The sequence below is a fragment of the Meleagris gallopavo genome, chromosome 16, assembly GCF_000146605.3.
Source record: "Meleagris gallopavo isolate NT-WF06-2002-E0010 breed Aviagen turkey brand Nicholas breeding stock chromosome 16, Turkey_5.1, whole genome shotgun sequence".
Taxonomy (NCBI): Eukaryota; Metazoa; Chordata; class Aves; order Galliformes; family Phasianidae; genus Meleagris; species Meleagris gallopavo.
In genome coordinates this window covers 4,768,339-4,788,540 of record NC_015026.2, presented here as the reverse complement: position 1 = coordinate 4,788,540, position 20,202 = coordinate 4,768,339, and the positions used below count along the sequence as shown (strand labels likewise).

The following is a 20,202-nucleotide window of genomic DNA, read 5'->3' as shown; positions in this document are numbered from 1 at the left end:
AAAAAAAAAAAAAATCCAATTTCAAGCATTCTGATCCTTCATTTGTAACTGAAACAGAAGTTCAAGTCTGGTCCCTCCTTTGATGTCTGAGTGTAGGTGAGATGTGAGGATGGGAGGAAAGTGAAGCGCTTGCTGCCGGCATTGCGGCAGAGGGCTGGGACAGGAGCTCACGGTGCTTCTGCTGGTTTGGGGCTGTTTGGAGCTGCATCTGTGGGTCAGGGTTTGGTGCTGGGAGCTCTTTCTGCAGCGTTGGAATGCAGTTTATCTGTAAGGCAGCCAGAGAGGTGCTTGGGTGGTTGGTGAATGTGTGCCGAGAGTCACTCTGCAGTAGCAATAAACATTTTGGGGGTTGCCATTTGTATTGCTCTCACGTAAGCAAAAATAATGATATGTGAGAAATCATACATTTCAAGCTTTCTTCAAACTTGTATAAAATAAAACTAAAGGTAACAGAATGGATGTTTATATTAGCTGTGCTTCCATTAGCAGTAACCTTAGGGCTGTAGCCTCTTATTTGTTTTTGTGTGCAATAGTTTCTACTGGCGCTCTCAATTGTTCCTTAGGTGACTGGGTGTAATTAGTTTTCTTCCCTAAGAGGACTATTATTGCTTGCTATTTAAGATGAATATTCTTTTCATGTAAACTTTCTCTTTTTTTGCAGTGCTGTAGGTAAAACATGCCTACTCATCAGTTACACAACCAATGCGTTTCCTGGGGAATACATACCCACAGTGTAAGTACTTACAAAATTCTAAAAACATTTGTCAACACAGTGGTGCTTACTGCTGGTCCAGCTTCCTCGCTGAGCTGCCTGAATTGCCTGCACACCATTCAGTGCCATCAGAACATCTGGCTGAGCATCTGCGTGTGCTGCAGGGGAAGTGTGCCGGGCTGCCCTTGGTGTGGCTGTGGCAGCACTTCCTCCAGTGAGTAGATTTGGCTCTCCCTGAGCACAAGGCCGCCTCGACAAGGACGGGTATTTAGTGACATTTTGACAGTTACCATTCTTTCTTACAATAACGTGTTATTTCTGTACTAATAGCAGGGTCAAACAGCTCATAAACCAATTACTTGTATGCTTTATGTGACTACAGATGAGATTTTTCTGTTCCTTCCCCTTTTGTGTATGTGTTAGTGCCAGTCCTTTGCTGAGCTGGCCACAGCTCAGTGGCTCTTCAGGCATTGTTATGGGAACTCATCTATTTTAGTGCTTCCCTCTATCTTGCATGGAAGAACTTGCTGGTATCAGTATTAGTGCAGTTCCCTCTGTGAGGACCTGCTGGGTGGCATTTCATACACAAGCAGCTTCCCTGCCCTTAACAGATGTCTCTGTAAAGTGTATTTATCTAGCTTGTTCTCTGTAAGTGTTGATGAGAGATTTCAGATGACTTTAGTAACTCTAAGGCCTTCTTGTCTTAATTACTCCTGGTTTCCCTTTTTTTTTTTTTTGTCTTAATTTTTTGTGTTATATTATGCTTGTGTTCCTGCTGAAGTTAATTTGCCCTAAAACATTAAATTGTGTCTACAGCAATGATAAAAATCACACTTCTACTGGCTCCTGGTATTTGAAGTATTTAAAAACTTTTTCTGGGGAGCAGAAAGATGCAGTAAGTGTTCTCTCTTATAGCTTTCCTAATTAAGACTCTGTACGAAGAAATGCTCAAGGTGCCCAATTTTACTGCAAGCAAATGCAGCTAGCTTTTAATTTTTATTTTTTAGCTTTGACAACTACTCTGCTAATGTAATGGTTGATGGCAAACCGGTCAATCTGGGCCTGTGGGATACAGCTGGTCAAGAGGACTATGACAGACTACGCCCACTCTCCTACCCCCAAACAGTAAGTGCTGGTGTGAAGCCTAAGATAGACAGCTTTAAGCTCTATTAGAGACGTTACATCTGGAGCTGTATTTCTTACAACTTTATTAAGGTACTTGTTGCACGTAGGCTGAAGGTAGCTTGCCGTAACGATAATCTTTGTTTGTACAACTGTCTAAATGTTGAAATTTACACTCTTGGGTGTTTGTGTGCATCGATGCATGTTGGCTTTATGTAGTTGCAGTCTCAGAATTAATCAAGAATTCTGGTTAAAAGAAGGGGAAAAAAAAGGGGGGGGAGGAGGAGGAGCAAATAAAAAAAAAAAACCTGAGCGAGTAGAGTGGTCCCATCAGTGAGTCCATTGATACTAAAGTTAGCATGGCTAACTAGGGGGTTTGTTTTGTTTTCAGGCATGATGCAACCTGACACTGTCACTGCTAAGCACTTGAAGTTGTTTAGTCTCTGTGCAGATGTACTAAATGTGAAAGAGGCAGTCCTGAATGAAGATCTCAGCAGTACTGACAGAGGCTGGGTTGTGGTTTTCAAATCTACTTAACCCTGTGGCTACTTTCTTTCTTACTGCAGTTCCTGCTATAACATGGATACAAACATGTTTCTGTTTGCAGTGCTTGCAACTGGTTAAATCTTGTCTGAGCACTGTTTTTCCTTTTACAAAGAAAATGCTGAAGTAATCTGCTCTTTCTTTCCAGTGTGACTTCAGCTGCAGTTGGTCTTTGCAGAGGTTGCTTTTCTGGTCAGTTTAGAGCAGTTATGTTCATCTGGTGCTGGCATCCTTTCAGTAAAGAAAGGAGATAACTTGCAGGCGTTATCAGCATTGATTACTGCTGTTGTCAACTATCACTGACAGTTAATAATTCAGTATTAATAATGTTAAATGCAGACTTGTTCTAGTTATTCTACAGCATAACTGCTCCTCTGAATAATGAGAATCTTATTTAATGAATTCTGTAATTCTTTTTTTAGTAAGCTTGTATTAATTCAAAGTTTTTCCTTAATTCACTGCTTACTAACTCATAAATGGGGCCAAAGGGAAAGCCTACAAGACGGATGTGAGCCGCCAGCTGTAGGCACTTCTGACTGAAATGTTAGAACTGTCTGCCTTCCCTCATCAGAGAATAAATGGAAGATTTCACTAAAATATATCTAATTTTGGATACTTAGGAGAACTTCAGGTTTCCTTAAAATCTTCAATAAAAAAGTATTGCAGGGCAGAGAAAAAGTGTCTGGAAAGATCACTCAGCAGTGTGGAAAAGCTGATGGCAAAGGAGGATGTTGTTCCTCCCAGGGCACGTGTGCTGTCAGCCTGCTGAAATAACTGTGGCTTTCTAATAGTCTACAAAAGAATTCCATGTCAATCTAAACATTCTTTTTTGGAAATCTCTTCTGTACATGCACATTAAACTGATAAGCAAAGGTCTGCAATGCTGTCACTACTCAGCTTGTATGCTTTCCTACAGCAAAAATTGGAAAGAGGGTGTTAGGTCTTGAACTTCTCATGATGAAGTCCTCAGCTCTTACAGCTGTGCAGTAAGGCAATATTCAGCAGCACTTAAAGGCCAAAACTCACACAACTCTCATTTAAAACAAACAAACAACAGAGGTGGCTAACCTTGCTTCTTTTCAAGAGAAGAAACCTAAAAGGCAATTTTTTTTGGTATGGTGTTTGCTCTTCCGAGTCACATCTGACAATGCAGACCAACAGAGGTGTATGGGAAGCCTGGCAGCCAGGTTTGGGTGCAGGTTGTGCTGAATTACAGAGCAGAGACAGAAAGGCATGTTGTAAATACTTTGAGCACCAGTCGCTGGTGAAGAGAACAGTTTCCCTGACATCACTTTAGGAGTAACGCTATCTCGTACTGTTATTAGGTTGGAGCAACCAATGGTAAGAATATATCTTCCAGTCTGACAGATCAACCTATTGCCGTATGTAACTCCATAAGTAAACTTCAGTTCCAAGTTCTGTCATCTCGTCTTGCTTATGACAGTGATAAATTGGCCCCTATTTTTTTTTAACAAACTACTTCTCTTGGAACTAATTTGTAGATCTGAGAACTCCATTACTGCATCTCTTTACAGCTTGCTAAGACTAAAGCACTTCTCACAAATAAAAAGCACTTCTTCCTGTTTATTTGGTAGTGTGCAAGACACCTGAAATCTTGAAATAAGTCCTCAGGGTCACACCAATGTTTGATCTCTGGAGATAGTAAAGGAGAGTCTGCATAGTGTGCAGAGCTTCAATCACCACAAACTTGCAGAATTGGAAAACAGAAGTAGTGGCCATAGTATCACGGTATTTGATGTTGTTTCTTTCTTTTTCTGGGTTGCTGCTCTGGAAACTTGTTGGGGAGATGCATGAACAACTGGGTTGCAAGTGCTTAGCAATGCAGATGTTAGATGCTGACCTAACAAAAAACGCCTTGAAATGCAGCACAATCAACTAACATTCTGAAATTCCTAATTCTTTAACACATCTGATGCTGGAGTAAGTAAGTATGGGTGCAGAGGAAGGCTGGGGAAAGTTGGGCCTGTTTGAGATGTGTTTATTGGATTTGGGGTCATACAGCAGAACTGTCCTCATCTAGCTGCATAGAGTGAATTTGTGTGGTTATTTGGAATGCTTGTAGATGGCTGTAATGGACCTCATTGCTTTTTGTTTTCTTAGTGTACTGTACAACAGTTAGCAGAGACACTTGCTGTGTGATAATTTCACACGATCTTATTTATCATCTTTGCTTTCAAGTAAAAGGCAAGATATGAAAGTTCCTTAAAAGGAACCCATATTTCTGTCTATGCTTCCTCATAGTTTGGAAATGGAAGAAAAGAGGTACTGTGATGTGAGATTTTTAATACCCTTCTCAATCCTAGTTTTGTTACAGAGAAGTTCTTAAGTTTTTATATAGAATTGACAGTAGTAACAGATTCTTCTGCCTTTAGCATGGGAGTAACAGTTGTGGAAGCTGATGTTGTGATTTTGGTTTTTTTACTCACAGCAATACACTGCCTTTGCAGTTTAAGATTACTTTGGAGTACATTAATAGTTTATTCTTTTTCAGAAATGGGTGCTGCTGGTCATACTTTGTACCAACCTGTGCTGAGGAGTTAGGTGTCTTTTAAGGGTCAAATTGCTTAGAGGTCAGTAAGAGCACCCCTCCCCAGCTCAGAAGCCAGTCTCTTGCCTCTTCACTGCTGTGTTTGTCAGGAAGCTCAAGTGTTTCTAAATGTCAGTAAGAGAGAAGGAACATTCAGGACAGTAAACCTGCAGTGCAGTGATATTAGTTTGGTTGTTGGCTACTGCAATAGCTGATTATAAACTTGATTACAATCTACTTGTTTCCCTCCCCACATACCTCTCTGCCTCTGCTTGTAGCAGTCTGGGAATGGATTTCCCACGGGGAAGCCGCCTCTGATTGTTGCATCCAGCTGTGTCCGACCTCGCCTTGCAAGTTGTGGTACAGATGGTGGGGGTGCTCATCTCTTCTCACGGTGATGCAGTTTTTCCAGAGGTTGATCCACCAGGCTGACTTTTGTCCACTTTGTTTTTTAGGATGTCTTCTTAATCTGCTTTTCCCTTGTGAGTCCTGCTTCCTTTGAAAATGTCCGTGCTAAGGTAAATATAAGCTGGCATTATTTCATTTAAATATATTATTAATTTTACAGTGGTTTGAAGGAAAAACAAGTGCATGTAGCAGTTAGGCTGGGAGCACTGTTTGTCAGTCAGTCACCATTCAGGTACCTGCTCTGCTGCTGTTACATTGCTTCACGTCCTTTGGATGTCTGAGCCTATGGCAGTGTGGTCACAAAGGAGAGGTGGTTGCCATGGGGGTGGAAGTGCAGATCAGGGTTTTTCCAGCATAGAGAAAAGATACAGCCTTAGTAGAATGATTTATAAGTATATGGAAATACCTGTTGGTATGAATAAAGAATTGTTTTGCAATTGTATGCTTTTTTTTTTTAATTCCATCTTAAAGAGCTCTTACGTTCTCCCCTTTCGTTCTTTGACACCTGAAAGTGTCACGAAAGGCTCTGAGCTTTACAGCTGTAATGTTTGAGAACCTGCACCATGACACTGTTATTGCTTTCTGTGCAGTGGTATCCTGAGGTGCGGCACCATTGCCCCAACACTCCCATCATTTTAGTGGGTACCAAACTCGATCTCAGAGATGATAAAGACACTATTGAAAAACTGAAGGAGAAGAAGCTGACTCCTATCACCTACCCACAGGGCCTTGCCATGGCAAAAGAGATAGGTATGGCTGCAACGGGGTTACTGTGGGCTTTGGTCTTTTGTTTGTGGAAGATACCGCAGCGTAATTAACAAAAATGCCGGGCTTTTGTTGTGGAGTTCATTGCAGAAGCAGTGTTTTCTTTAACTGCGGAGAAGTGCTTTGTAATTGCCCCCTTGCTTCCCACAGGTGCAGTGAAATACCTAGAATGCTCAGCACTTACACAGCGAGGCCTCAAGACAGTGTTTGATGAAGCTATCCGAGCGGTTCTGTGCCCCCCGCCTGTAAAGAAGAGGAAGAGAAAATGTCTGCTGCTGTAAAGTCACCCTCCCCCAACCCTCCAAACCCTGTGCTTTGCTCAGAACAATGGAGCATTCACATTCAATGCCAAGTTTGTCTATTATAAATTAGTTCTCTTCCATAAATTTTTGAACCAATCAATAATTCCATGGTTTCATTTGTTTGAAGTATCAAAGTTCCTTTTCATTCTACTAAAAGCGAAATCCTAAAAGACAAACCTATATAAAGCCTTATTTTTAAAATCTTATTCTTGCTCAATTACTTAAGCGTTGCCAAACTATCTGCTGAACTAAGTTGTGTTGTGCTAGGAACGAACACTAAGCACTAAACTGTTTTTTAAAGATTCTTCTTGAAGATGACTCTAATTTCTGTTAGGAAATGCAAAAACACTTTCTAGTTTTTCACAGTAACAGTACCGCATAATTAGCAAAACGCTGCAGTCCAACATTTTATTATTAAATGTTTTCTCAACCCAGGGTCATTGCATAGCTTTGTATATTGAACCCAAGTCACTGACAATGACTGACAAGTCACAGTGTAAAATGCTTTATCGTTGGTAAGGGCTCGGTTGCAATCTAGTTCTTGCTGCTGTGATTTCAAAAACAAAAACTGTTCTTACTGAAGTATATTTAGTCCTTTTGACAGCATTGTGTTGTGATGAAACAGTGGCTTGGATCAACTGATAGTGCCAGACAGTATTTTGACACTGTACAGATCAATTTACACTACACTGCCAGAGTAGTTGAAATTGAGTCAACTTAAGGTTAAAATTGGTGACTGCTTCCCCAGGTGTGCAGTAGTGGAAGAGAGGTTGGTGTTCATAGGTAAATTCCTTTGACGTTCATTAGGGCATTCATTTAGCTAGTTTTGAACAGTCATTCCCACACATTGTGTAGTAAATGCTTTTCTTGTAGAATCTCTTCTTACCGAGCAATAGAGCTTGTATTTTAAAACCTTTCTGATGATAGATTTTTTTTTAGTAAAGTAGAATGATCAAGCATAGCCTTCTTTTGTTTTTGTTATTTTCAACCCAGTAAGTTATGCTTTCTGAGGAGCTTTTAGTCTATTAACTAGGTGTACAAATCATGTGAAGCAGCTTTACACATCTTAGTAATTTTTATATTTTAGACCTCTATAATCTATGAACCTTCTCAGATGTCACTATTTGCCAGATATCCCCAACACTGTAACATTACTAATGCAGACAAGTGTTCTTTGTCACCTCCATGTCCATGTGCAGCATAGATGGAGTAATGGTAACTTGGGTCTGTGAGGTTCTGTAAATTAGTGCTAATGTTCTGTACATCCTCAGCTGGCAGGAATACAGTGTTGAACTACACCCTTTCGACCACTAAAGCAAAACTTAAAAGTTGCAAAATTGTGAAGTTTTTACATTGATCTTTTGCTAATGCAATTAGCAGTATGTTTTGCATGTATGAATTAATAAATCCTTGAATCACATGTGGTAGTGTTGAGTTTTTGAGCAAGCTTTCTCATGCTTGTAGCACTATGCACAAGCAGCAACTTGGGCTGTGTGGGTCCTCAGTCTATTTGTGCTGAATAGCCACAGGCACTTCCAGTGATGCTCTGATGTTACAAATCAGAATTAAATGCAGTACTTACCCCTGCTTCTTCAGCCTTGCACGATCATTTGAGTTGCTGTTTGTCCCACAGTGTTTTAAAGATTGTGATAACCAGGGGAAAAATGCACACTACAGAAGTTATTCAGCTTACTATGTGCAAACAGAAGTTGATATTTTTTTTTCCTCTTGGTACTTGGGGTGTTTCTGAATGCTTGTAAAAGGGTGGCTCCACTCCAGTGAGCAGTTAACACTCTTGGAGTTCAGCCATTTACGTTTACATGTAGTCATGCACCTTCGTGCCTGTGGGTGCTGCAGCTCAGCAAGGAAGGAAGCAGCAGCCCTGCCCCAGCAGGGGGAACTCAGCTCACTGCACAACCAGCTATCAACCATTACTTTTTGTCTCGTGCCCAGAAGACTCGGAAGAGAAGGAAACAAGTTCTTTAGAGCGTGTTTTATTTTTCCTTCCTCATTAACTATCACAGCAAGATCACCACACAGCTGTTCTTAACCATGTCTACGGTTACTTATTTCTTGCAATGTCTTTTAGTAAGAAAGAAATGCTCTTGACTTAAACAAAAAGTTGTTCAAGTACTTACACACTAGAAACAAGCCACACTCTCTTAAAACCAGTTTCACTGTACAAATATATATATTTTTTGCAGAATTACAAATTGCTGTTTTCATTAGAACTAGTGACTACCATGATGAAGGTGAAGCATGAACAATTGTTTTTCCTCATTAAATAGTTAAAGTCTTGGTTCAGTTTAAAATTAATAAAAAGTAGTCCTGTGGGCCAACAAATACAAAAGCCAGGTAGATTAAGAATATTGCACATGTAAACCCAAGCAGAACTTACACATGACTCCCACCACCTCCATCAGGGATGCCACACACCCTTAAAGATAAAACAGTGCAACCAGAACTGCCTGATTAAAAACAAAACAGAAATATGAGACAATGGTAGGGCCTGCCTTCGTACACCCACGTGCCAGGCTGTCCCTGACTGCAGGCAGTTCCTCACTCACCTCCTCCTGCCGCTCAGCTGCAGCCAACTTGTGTACTGCACACTGCTTTCATTACAGCACCTTTAGAGGCAGCCCGTGCTCCGCAGCAGCAGGGTGCAGGACACCCGTGAGCAGTGAAACAAAGTGACTTGGAGGCAGAACTGCATTCTTTTTTTAACCTGCCCCCCAGGGCTCTGCACTGACAAGCTGGCCTCACCTCAGTCAAGTGTTCAGTTGAAGGCTCAGCTCTCTGGTGACAGCTTGCAGCAGCTTGGCTAGCAGTTGTATACTGTTCCACTTTTGGAAAAGCTCAAGCTTCAGCATCAGTGCAGAGCATGCGCTTCACCCATCATAATGTTGCTTGAGATCACTGCAGAGACAAGGGCACCAAAACCTTGTTTGTTACACACAAGATGAGAAAAGTACTGGAATCCACTCTATGAAAGTAGAATGTATCCTGAATACCTCAAAGCTGCATTTTTCATTTTTTTTTAAAGCAATTCTCTCTTCTGAGCTACGTACCACACTCTGTTCAATTATTTTGTTTGACAAGAAATACAAGATCTATGTTCTTGAGACAAACTGTTGAGAGCGTTGAGCACAACATCGGGCATGTGGTCTGTTATCATCTTGGGACTAATTAAAATGCTGCTGAAGACTGTTTCATTTGACCAGTTTGCAGAATATTTAATGTCTGAAGAGCACAACCTAAAAAACACAAACACAAAGACTCCATACAACATGGAGCCACCGCAGTCAGGGAAGTGGGGAAGGTGGCTTCCCAGGAGCCATCCTGCTGCCCCTCAGCAGGCAGATGGAAATGCTGCCACTGAAAGCCTCCCCAGGGCAGAGCTACACCAAACTATATGGTTTCCATAACCCTGCTCACAAAGCAGAGGATGCTGCCTGAGCAAGGGGGAGGACAAACATTGCAATTCATCTCAGAGTAACATCACAGTGCTAGCAGGAGGAGGCTGGACACTAGTTGTAATGCTGCGTGTACCACGTGTAGGATTTTTGTTTTAAAGAACAGTACATGATGGAATGGAGGGTTTTCTGTGGCAGTCTAATTAAGAAAAACAAAACATTAACTGCTGTGCTTTGGAGTAAATGGAGAAAAGTGAATTCACTAAAGTACAATAGAATAGCAGCCGTTAAGAAAACCTTCAAGGTCTCAAGTGCTGAAGAGTCTAATTTCTAAAACCAGTATTCCAATCTTTAAATGCTAAAGACAATGTCAAGCTTAAATAAAATACTTATTTATCTACTGAATGGGAAGGAAAAAAAATAATTCTCTCTTTCCATCTTTCTTTTACTATCTGTTAGAAATCAAGAGATCTTTTTTCCTCTCTGTAGATGATCTTGTGCTTTACAGATGCTCTTATTTCTATTTGTGAATGAAACAAAGGATGGCGCAATGTATTTGTCTACCCTGAGGGGTATTACAGGTAGCCTTGTATTAAAGAACAAACAAACACTACCAAAACCCCCACAAAACAAAACACCAACACAACACCCTTCTCCTCAACACAACCAGACTTCACACCCCTCCAGCACTTCAAGCTTGTAGCAAGCAAGGGGCAGGAATCTAGAGGCAAATGGTGCAAAGGGACCTCCACAGCCCAGCTGGGCAAGTACTACAGGCAGCACCTACATGGCCCTGCTGTCAGCTTCACCACTACCAGAATGTAAGACAGCAGCATCAGCAGTGCTGTCTGTGCATGAGCTGCAGCATGCCAGAGCTAAGCCTAGCATCTTCACACTAGCATGGGCACACACAGACAAACAGAGTTGCAGAAAGGGAGGTGCAGAAGAAGGAAAGAAAAAAACCAAACACACCACAAAAACTGGACAATTTGTAGTAATCAGTGCACTGGGGATGGAGATGAGAAGCAGAACTAGAAACATACTCTGAAAGCGAGAAGCAGCTTGAAATAGATTTTAGGAAGACAGGATAGTTGTATTTACGATTCTACTTACCTCCTAGAGCTGGATTCTTCTACAATATGGATAATCTTTCCAGGAAGATACAGACGAGGGTACTGTGGTGGTGAATTTAAGTGCGACTCTCCATCGAGGGCGTTGTATGAAGGTGACCGATGGACCATCAAGCTTTCCTCGGCTAGAAGGGGCTGCGTCAGGGCATCGTCGTTCCTTCCATCCAGCTCAGTTGGGAAGTTGTCTGGATCTCCTCCAAATACTTCGTACCAACAGCCACGCAACAAAATCTGGTACTGAATTCAGAAAGAAAAACAGCTGAACTGAAGCAGAGTCCTTTTCAAGTGACTTATTCTAGTTGTGTGCTTTGCACACACTTCACCTGAAACTACAAATAAGAGATTAAAAATGCCTTATGCACACATTCGTCAAAAGCTTTGTTTGATAATATCTGCTTATTGAATTTTCCCGACAGCAGCACATTATTTCACCAATACTGAACCCAATCCAATAGGAACGCTAAGGAAAACATTATCCAGGTGAATTGTTCTGTGGATTATATTGTACAGATTTAACTTTCTTGCACCTACAACTTATAACTGTCTGCTGCCATCTGCAATGTCATCCAGACTCTCTGCATGACTCTTATTCCAGGGACTACAATGAAATCCTGTGGGGACTACAGATTTAACTGCAGGTAATAAGAGGTGGCTGCTTACAATCTTTAAAACCAAGGTGTTCCAAAAATCCATGCAACTCCCATCATTAAAAGCAAAAAAACCATACTCCATATGTGAATGCATTAAAGCCAGGGCTTAACTCAGCAAAGAATTCCACTGACTTCTAACCACGAACTGCATTTAGTTACCTTGGGTCTGTTGCAGTTTGCCACAATTCTCACTATTCTTCTCTTTAAGTCCTCCATGTTGGGCATGCTTAACCTGTTCAAACACATACAGAACTCAGATTTCATGAAATAGGAGGCTCTTCTAACTTATAAATAAATTAAAAAAAAAACCAAAACATTTAAAAACATTTCCATCTCACCTTGCAACAAGATCCTTTCCAAGAATGATCGAAACAATGAAGCGTTTAGAGTACTCTGCAAGTGTTTTGCTGAAAGAAACGACAAGCTTCAGATACACAATTCAGTTTTACTGTGATCATTACCATTCAGTAATAATACAGGTATGTAGCAGGAACAACTGCAGCTCTTGCAGTCAGTTCTGCAGCAGGCCTCCAGGGGACAGAGCCATGCTGCTTCTCACTGTGTGTAGCTGTTTCTCTGGCTGAGGCAGCCTGGTCAGGTTTGCCATTTAGTTCTGAAGCATTTACACATTCCCTAAGGAACCCAACTGTAACTCCAGGTGGAGCAAATCCAATTCTATTGGAGAATGTATAAACAAACAATACAGTCAAGCAAAAATTATTTAGCATACATAGGGTGCTCCAAAAGTAACACCTCCTATTTACTTCCATGGAAACTACATGGCACATAACACTATTGGAGAAAGCAAACTTGCAGCTACCAAATGCTACTTTTCAACATTTTCAACCACTATCAGCTGTGCATTTTTACCTGTGACAAACAACAGCCTGCATACTGTGCTCATAAAAATCCACACCAGTGGAGGTGACCCACTGTCACTACTGCTGAAATGCACCACCAGCACCTCACTGTGCTGCATCCACCGCTTGGTCTCCATAAACATTCAGCAAGTGTTGCTGAATATCCATGGGTGCCACTTTTTCCACATGGAGGAATTCAATGCCACCCCGTTGCTTCATCCACCCTTCCATGTCAGATGCCGTTGTGTCAGAGTGCCCCTCCGCTGCTGTCTGTCACACGGCAACAACATGCAATGGGATGTTGGTGGGAAGGTTCAACCTCTGCTGCCATCCCACCAACACCCACTTCCAACATCGTGGGCCAACATAATAAAATCCGAGGCATTACTTTCAGAGCAGCCATCATATCTGTCAACTGTCACCAAGTTTTTTTACACTTAGAGAATCAAGTAACAGAAGTCTCATTCTCACCTCAGAAGTCCTCCTGGGGGAGAAAAGGCATAACATTTTAATGTTGGGAAGGAGTTCCTGAGCATGATTGCCAATACAGAAGCTGTTCCACCACCCAAACTGTGACCAACTATCACAAGTTTGTATTCCTACAGACAGAAAGACAAGACTGAAACACAGAAAAAGATGCACAACTTCTCTGACAAACCAAATCACTGGAAGGTGACTTACTGGAGCAATTGTGAAAGCCTGGTTTAAAATTCCATCATTTATTAGCTTTTGATAGATGTAATTTGCAGCCTGAGTTATTCCCTGCAAGACAACAATTTAAGTTAGAAGACAAAGGTATTATCTAATCTGAAGAGTGATAGATGTGTAATTAAAATCAACACCGACACAGAACAACTCTTCTTGAAAACCAACCTCCTCTTTTAGCATGCTCCTGACAGAGCATACCATAACCAAGTTGTCTTGTACAAAATGGTTAGAAAGCCTTCCTACTATTTAGTAAGGACATGAAGTCAGACAACAGGTGCACAAACTGCCAGGATGTACGTGATGCAACAACCAAGCCACTGAGATAATTTGTGCAATCTATGTCATAAGAATACTCATCCAGTTTAAGGGATCCCAAGAATTAAGTTAGTTTTTTATTGCATGAAATGAATTCTGAACAATCACTGCCTGCACACACCTTATGCACAAAGCCATTCTCCAGAACATCTTCCAGGGTCAGGTCTTCACAGTCTGCTGACAGATCAGTGAGAATGTCCTGCAAACAAGACAGCTTTAATCAGACCTCTCTGCGAGGTCTCATGGCTCGTGTTCTACTACTTGTCAGATATTGGGTATTAGGAAGAATTCTTCTCAGAAAGAGCAGTCAGAAACGGGCACAGGCTGCCCAGGGAAGTGGCCTCAGTCCCTGGAGGTGTTTAAGAAAAGGGTGGATGTGGTACATAGGGATGTGGCTTAGAGTGGGCAATATTGGTGTAGGTGGACAGTTGGACGAAATGATCTTAGTGGTCTTTTCCAACTTTATTCTACAGTTCACATTCTCACAGGTAAAATCACCAAGGCTGTAAGCAGCAAAATACAGCCGACCATAAAACACCACCCAAACAAACACACACAACAATCAGAGTTATGATTTCAGCAACTATTTCCAAGCTGCAAACACGTTACAAGTACACAAGTCACAGTACCAAAGAATTACCACTATCTTCCCCCCACACTCTATTCCAGAAGCAAAGCGAATAATGTTCATCCAAGGACAGGAGGGCTTACAGCTTATGAGCCTGAAGGGACTCATACCCACAAGTTGTTTTTAAGTGCACCTGTGAAACACCTTTTCCTCTAGATACCATGAGTTCACCCATATCTATAAAGCCAATTGCACACATCAGAAAGACAATACCTCAAAAGACAATGTTCCCCTCACTGCAACCACAATAGCTTCTTTTTTGTGATCCAAAGCAACAAAAAATGGAATCTCATAGATCTGCAGAGGAAAAAATATATTCAGTAAAGACATCAGCTTCTCAGAAATCTAAGTATTTGTTCTCACTTTCTGAAAGCCCTCCTACTGAATTTCTTGCACTGTGGACAGAAGCTGAACTATTAAGTTATTATAAGTGCCCTTATAGCAATGCTGAGATTTACGTCAATGGCTGTGTGGTTGTTCTTTAAGAATGGAAAAAAAAAAAATCAGAGCTGAAAAATATGTTTCAGGGCCTGTTTTCACTTGTCTTTGTATTTTCCGTTTTATAAATGCTGAAGGCAATCTAGAAACTTCACCTTCCTCTTTCACTGACTCAATCACAGTTCTGCTCACAAAGCAGCAAAACTGCTTCTGGCATGTTCTTGGCAATACCAGGTAAAGTACGTGCAGGTAGGCTGATAGCCATATACAAGAACCAAACTCACCCAGCTGGTGAAGGGGATCTCTGGCTACGCAGCACCCATCCCCAGGAAGCAGCCTAAGTCCGAGAGATGCCCTCTCCTCAATGCCCAGCCCTTATCTAAGCCTGCAGGGGCTCTACCCTCTCTGATCACCCGGGGAACACAGGTGCAAACAATCCCCTGCGCTCCCTGGGCAGCCACAGCCCTTCCCCAGGTGCTCAATCACAGTTCAAGCTGTGACCTAACAGCTCCCCTATCATCACTAAGGCTTTCTTGCTCAATGCCTGTCTAGATTGCTTACCTTGTTGTGAAAACTGATATGAATGAAGTCTCTGTACTGCAGTCCTGTTATTCTTAGAATGGATCCAAAGTGAAAGTTACGACGATCACTTCCAGTTATATCAGAATCTTCTGGTCTACTTCTGCAACTAACAAACAGAAGAGAAAAGCTTTCACGTCTAAATTTTTTAAGTTTCCTTTCAGGAATCAAACTCAATTACATTTGCACAACGATTTCTGCCAGGAATCAAAAGCTCCTCTAATCCCCTCCATCTTCTCCCCCCAGCACTACTATTAGTATGTATGAAGTGCTATCCCTGCCTGAGCAGCATGCCACATTTCCACTCACAGGACTAGGAACACACCTTTGCTACAGGACCATCACCACTGCAAACAAGCCAGTAAGAAAAGAATTAAAACTGAACTCCAGTGACAAAAAATAGAAACAAGCAAAAAGTACATTTAAAACAAATTCTCTACAGCAGGCTTATCTAATGTTTTATGCACTGTATTACGTGATTTCCAAGTCACTTATATTTCAGAAGGTTAAATGATTTAATGTTAATTATTAAGAGAGTTGTAGTTAGAGCCACAAATCTCCGAGGTCACTTAAATACACAGCAATGGCACACAGCTTTACACTTCAACACTGACTGTGACAGACTTTAAGTAAGAGGGCAAACAGAAAGAAATGGATGCTGGAGTTACAGGTTACTTTTCCTAATTCCTCTTCAGAGCGGGAAAACAGTTGATACACTTATTTCCACATGTATCTGCCCAAAAGGGAGCTCAATAAAGCCTCACTGTAAAACATTACTTAATTCCAATTCTTTGGTTTAACTCCAATCACCACCAATTCCTTTGTCATTTTGCTAACTGAATTTTATCTCAATCACAAACCATTCTTAAGCAACAAAGGCTGACCTGTTTCTGAGTGTGAAGACATGCTGCCATTTTGCCTCCACTTAATTTATGGAAGCTTATCTATGCCCATGAGTAATATAATTTAATGTCACAAAACTAGTGCTATTGAAGACAGTTCATTTCTGCAAACAAGAGTGAATTAAGAAGCAGCTGTGTGTTTTTAAGCTCCTGATTCAACCTACCAGTCACTGTTGAGCTTGCAGAGCGCAGTGAATGGGTTGGTGTATATGTAGTAGGGCCAGCCATAGGCAGCTGCAGCAAACAGCATGTAGTGAGCAGCATTCTCCAGTTCAATATCCAAATCATCAGCCTCCAAGGACACGGGGAAAGAACACGAAGGAGGGAGAGAAAGAAAGGTGTATTAAGCAACCCCGGAATAAAGCCCAAACACAAACTACTGAAAATTAAGGCACTGTCTAAACAGAAAACCTCAGGATTTAAAAGAAAATAAAGGCAGCCACTTCTATTCCAGGAAAACAGCATTTCTGTAGCTACAGAGCTCAATAATCTTGAAGATCTCTCATTAAATTATATTCTTCCAATACTTACATACTGATAAGCTCAAAGGAATGGCTAAAGAGTCTGTAGCAGATATCCCCAACAGAGGTATTTTAAGAATGACTCCACACTGCCCAGGTTCAAAAGGAATCTGATAGAATGATTTGAAGTGGAATTACACTTGTGTGTAACACAGGCCAAAAGAAGACAGAACAATATATAAAGGTGTTCTAGCACAGAAAAATCAATTAGCAAACCGTAACCCATCACCTCTAAGTATGTAAAAAAATGACTGTTTACATCTTATTTTGTCTGGATATATGTACCAAACATAGATTAGGCAAACAGTGCTAGAAGCCAGCTTTTCAGTTCTTCACAAACACTACTAAATATATTCTTCTATTCATTTTCTCTCACATCTCTTCAAAAATGACCAACTGTCTGAAATTATTCCTTTTTGTGCTTAACTCCCCTTACTGATACATTTCATGGAACAGAAGCACTGCTCGTATCAGTGAATACATGTCGAGAACAGGTACGTGCAAAGAGCAGAGATGGCTAACACCTCTTTTCCAGTTAAATATCATTAGGACATAAATTAGGTACCCTTGAAAAATATTGACTGCAGACACATCACAGTATTTTCATTTTCACTGTACTTATTAACAATTCAAATAAAAAAATTTTACTCTGGCGTTTAATTTTGTAAAAGCAAACAAAATCCAAATATCTGCACAAAGAACTTCATTTCAATTTGCTCTGCCACCATCTCCTACAGTAGCTGCACCAGATGCTAACACAGCCCCATCTTACCACAGGAGATGATGGAGAGTGACAGAGGACTTCTTCTGGCTCTTTTGGGCAGCTTTCCATTTTATCTTGCTCTTGATGGAGCAGAATCAAACCAGCTGCTATGTCACTCGGCACCAGATCTGTGTCCTGTACAAAGAGATGAAGGAGCTCCTAAAGCTATCCCACAACTCACCACATCAGAGCTATCTCATAAGAATACACACATGGCAATATATTTTTTTCAGTGTATCTAATTGCATTTACCTTGGAGACAGTGCGGATGAGAGAAGATGGCTGCACCAGCACCTAACCACCTTCTTCTCCCCACTGTACGCACTGAATGTTTTGTTACAAGACTCATCTTTAAGTTTCAAGTTAGCGTATTCAGAACCTGATTTCAAGCAGAGACCTCTGGCTGAACAGTTACGCATTTTGCAACATCTGGAAACTCAGAATTAGTCAAGAAAAAAAACAAAAAAAGCTTCTCATCTTACTGAGAAGTAGGCGCGGAAGAGCTCTGCAATGCTTGTAAAAGCCACTCGATGGTCATCGTCCTGCACAATACAGCAGCACATCAACCTGATTCTTTTCTCCCAGACTCTGGTAGCAGTGTTCTTCACATTGTACAGCAGCTGCCCCGACTGGCTGCTTTCCAAGTTCCGATCTAAACCATCAGTGAGGTAAAATGTCTTTTTCCCCCAAGTGGATCAAAGACAATTAGCACTCCGATGATGGTAAAGACGATGATAACCCAGCTGCAAAACAGAAGGAAGCAGGCTGAAACCAGGCATTTCTGACACGCGTGTGAGAGAAGACAACTGCAGGTCTTGAGAGACAGAAAGCAAAGTAAGACATGAAACATCATAGAACATTATCTGTTACTGACATAATGGTGCACGTTTTGTTATCAAGCCTACACAAAGAAAACTCTTCTAAAAGAAACCAAAATAATTTATTAGCAACAGCAAAGCTGGAAATGCCTTTGCTGGACACATGCAGAGCAAATGTAAGCATAACGTTCTCTCACGTGCACTACCAAGCTCAGATCTGTGTGTGTGTGGCAGAGGGTGGGGCACCTTACCTTGCAACAACTGTCCCAAGGATGACATTTATCACAGTGCTCTCGCAGCGCACGCTGCTGTCTGACACCCACACAGCTCCTACAACGGCCCAGATAAACTCAGGCAAGTAGAGAAGTAGGCGAGTATAAAGTAGCTTGGGAAGTGACTTTCTTGGGCCTGGATTAGAAATTGTTCCTGAAATAATGAGAATTTAAAACAAATGGTTTATGAATGTATCTCAGGTATGTAAAATCCTACACAAATAAATATATGAACTTTCTGAGCTCTATGGAAAATAAGAAGCTTAACTGAAAATATAAATGATTCCCAAGTAAGCAAAAGCTATCAATGAAGCTGAGAAAATAAAAACAACAGTTTAGAGGACTCTTACCACCTACTCCTCTAATACTTAAAAATCACCCTCTGGTCAGAGACAGTTCTGCAGTGAATGTGAGGCAGAAGTGCTGTATCCACCAGAGCCAAAGATGCTAGCACTGGCGGTTATGTGGTAATGCTTCTATTATGACTCTGCGTAGCTTTTATTTGGCTGAATATTGAAATCTGAGGTACTCCTTTGGTGAGCCACACGCAATGAGGCTCTGCTCCCTCATTCCAGACACTAAAAAATAAATATATTCACATAATAAGAATGTGAATATAGGACCAGTTGTAGACCAAGTATTTCTTAGACTATTTTCTATATTGTTAGGTAATAATAACCTTTTCCTTGTAGCACTCTTAGGCAATAAAAAAGAATTAATTTTGGCTGGCTCAGCTTCTTAAACCAGTTTGCTGATGACAAGATAACACAGGCAGCGTGTGTGTACTCATGTGTAGGCAGCAGAATTTGTAAACATTTAAAAAACAGAATGAAAATGACTTCTGAAACTATTCTCCAGCTGCAAAGCTGCACTTCACCTCCAGTAACAAAGCTGTCAGAAGAATCCCAGATCCAACAGTTGTTATTCCCACTCCCGTTTTGTACACTGCCCTGCAGCAGCACAGTTGCTTGCATGTGCACAATCAGATGAAAACTGTGGTGTCTGGAAACGATGACTTCCAAGTGCTGGTGCAAGAACCACTGCCTCCAAACCCCACACATTATAACCACAATCCAGAACATTTCACTATTAATTCCACTGGAGATTCAGACTCAGCATTATTCCACTTTATAATGGTCTTATAATTTCACTTTTACACTGAATAAGGAAGGCTCTTTTCTCCGTGCTATCAACATTTATCACTCCACCACCTGAACTCTGATACCTAAAGCCAGCATAACGTGGCTAATACTTCCTTCCACTGCTCTGGAAACTGTAGGAGAACCAGCAGTGAGATTCAAGTTGAACGTTATCATTCACACCTCAGCTCTGTCAGTTTCTCTTCATGCTTCTTTCCACCTAAATAATTTAAATACTGTTCTAACTACAGCGTGTTGTGAGAACCAATATACTAGAAACTGCAAAGTTTCCCGCGTTATTGCAGAGACCACGTGCAGATTTCAGATTGCTTCGGTATGAGATGCTTCAACAGGAAAAAAGTAAAAGATAATGATTTCCTGGCATTTTTAAAGCGCAAAACGAACATTTCTACACGTGGCAACTCCAGAATAACAGAACGCGCACCAATTCCAACGCGCAGAGCCCCGGGTCAGCCCGAACCTCGTACCTTGCATGCTGACGTACACGAGGGCGGACAGCGTGCAGATGATGGCAGCCAGCAGGGCCAGCAGCACCAGCAGGTAGCCGTGCAGGAGCGCTCCTCCCGGGCAGCCGAACCGCCCCTTGTGCACGGCGTACAGCGCCAGGATGCCGACCCACCTGCGGGAAGCGAGACAACGGACGTG

At 41.4% G+C, this 20,202-nt stretch overlaps 2 protein-coding genes across 4 annotated transcripts in view; one reads left to right on the top strand and one right to left on the bottom strand.

The window, feature by feature from the left end:
• The window catches only part of LOC100548156 (ras-related C3 botulinum toxin substrate 1), a 12,418-nt gene extending 4,598 nt beyond the window's left edge, over positions 1-7,820 (top strand). Inside the window, exons 2-6 of the mRNA XM_010719776.1 lie at positions 622-733; positions 1,720-1,837; positions 5,381-5,443; positions 5,924-6,083; positions 6,249-7,820. Of these exons, the coding sequence (XP_010718078.1) occupies positions 622-733; positions 1,720-1,837; positions 5,381-5,443; positions 5,924-6,083; positions 6,249-6,379 (584 nt within the window). The 3' untranslated portion in view covers positions 6,380-7,820. The remainder of the gene's footprint in view (positions 1-621; positions 734-1,719; positions 1,838-5,380; positions 5,444-5,923; positions 6,084-6,248) is intronic.
• Positions 7,821-8,374: 554 nt separating this feature from the next.
• Positions 8,375-18,505, bottom strand: DAGLB (diacylglycerol lipase beta). Of its 3 annotated transcripts, XM_019620719.2 has the most exons (14): positions 18,377-18,505; positions 17,790-18,050; positions 17,317-17,442; positions 16,188-16,315; positions 15,104-15,230; positions 14,318-14,401; positions 13,598-13,675; positions 13,135-13,215; positions 12,925-13,052; positions 11,932-12,000; positions 11,753-11,825; positions 10,927-11,180; positions 9,469-9,654; positions 8,375-9,316 (listed from the first exon to the last, which is right to left on the bottom strand). In XM_019620719.2, the coding sequence occupies exons 2-13, from the start codon at positions 17,868-17,870 to the stop codon at positions 9,483-9,485; spliced, it is 1,401 nt and encodes a 466-aa protein (XP_019476264.1). In that variant the 5' UTR covers positions 17,871-18,050; positions 18,377-18,505; the 3' UTR covers positions 8,375-9,316; positions 9,469-9,482. The 3 variants fall into 3 exon arrangements, with proteins under 3 accessions (XP_019476264.1, XP_019476263.1, XP_019476265.1); XM_019620718.2 differs by having other exon boundaries at positions 8,375-9,654; XM_019620720.2 differs by lacking the exon at positions 9,469-9,654.
• Between the last annotated feature and the right edge of the window lie 1,697 nt (positions 18,506-20,202).

What these genes read in the sequence shown, in the direction of transcription:
- DAGLB (XM_019620718.2), bottom strand. Translation starts at nt 17,870, where the DNA reads ATGTGCTGCTGTATTGTGCAGGACGATGACCATCGAGTGGCTTTTACA. An exon ending in ATATCAGTTTTCACAACAAG is followed by an intron (nt 14,402 to 15,103) that starts GTAAGCAATCTA and finishes TTTCCTCTGCAG; the next exon opens with ATCTATGAGATTCCATTTTT. An exon ending in GGGGAACATTGTCTTTTGAG is followed by an intron (nt 13,676 to 14,317) that starts GTATTGTCTTTC and finishes TCTTGTTTGCAG; the next exon opens with GACATTCTCACTGATCTGTC.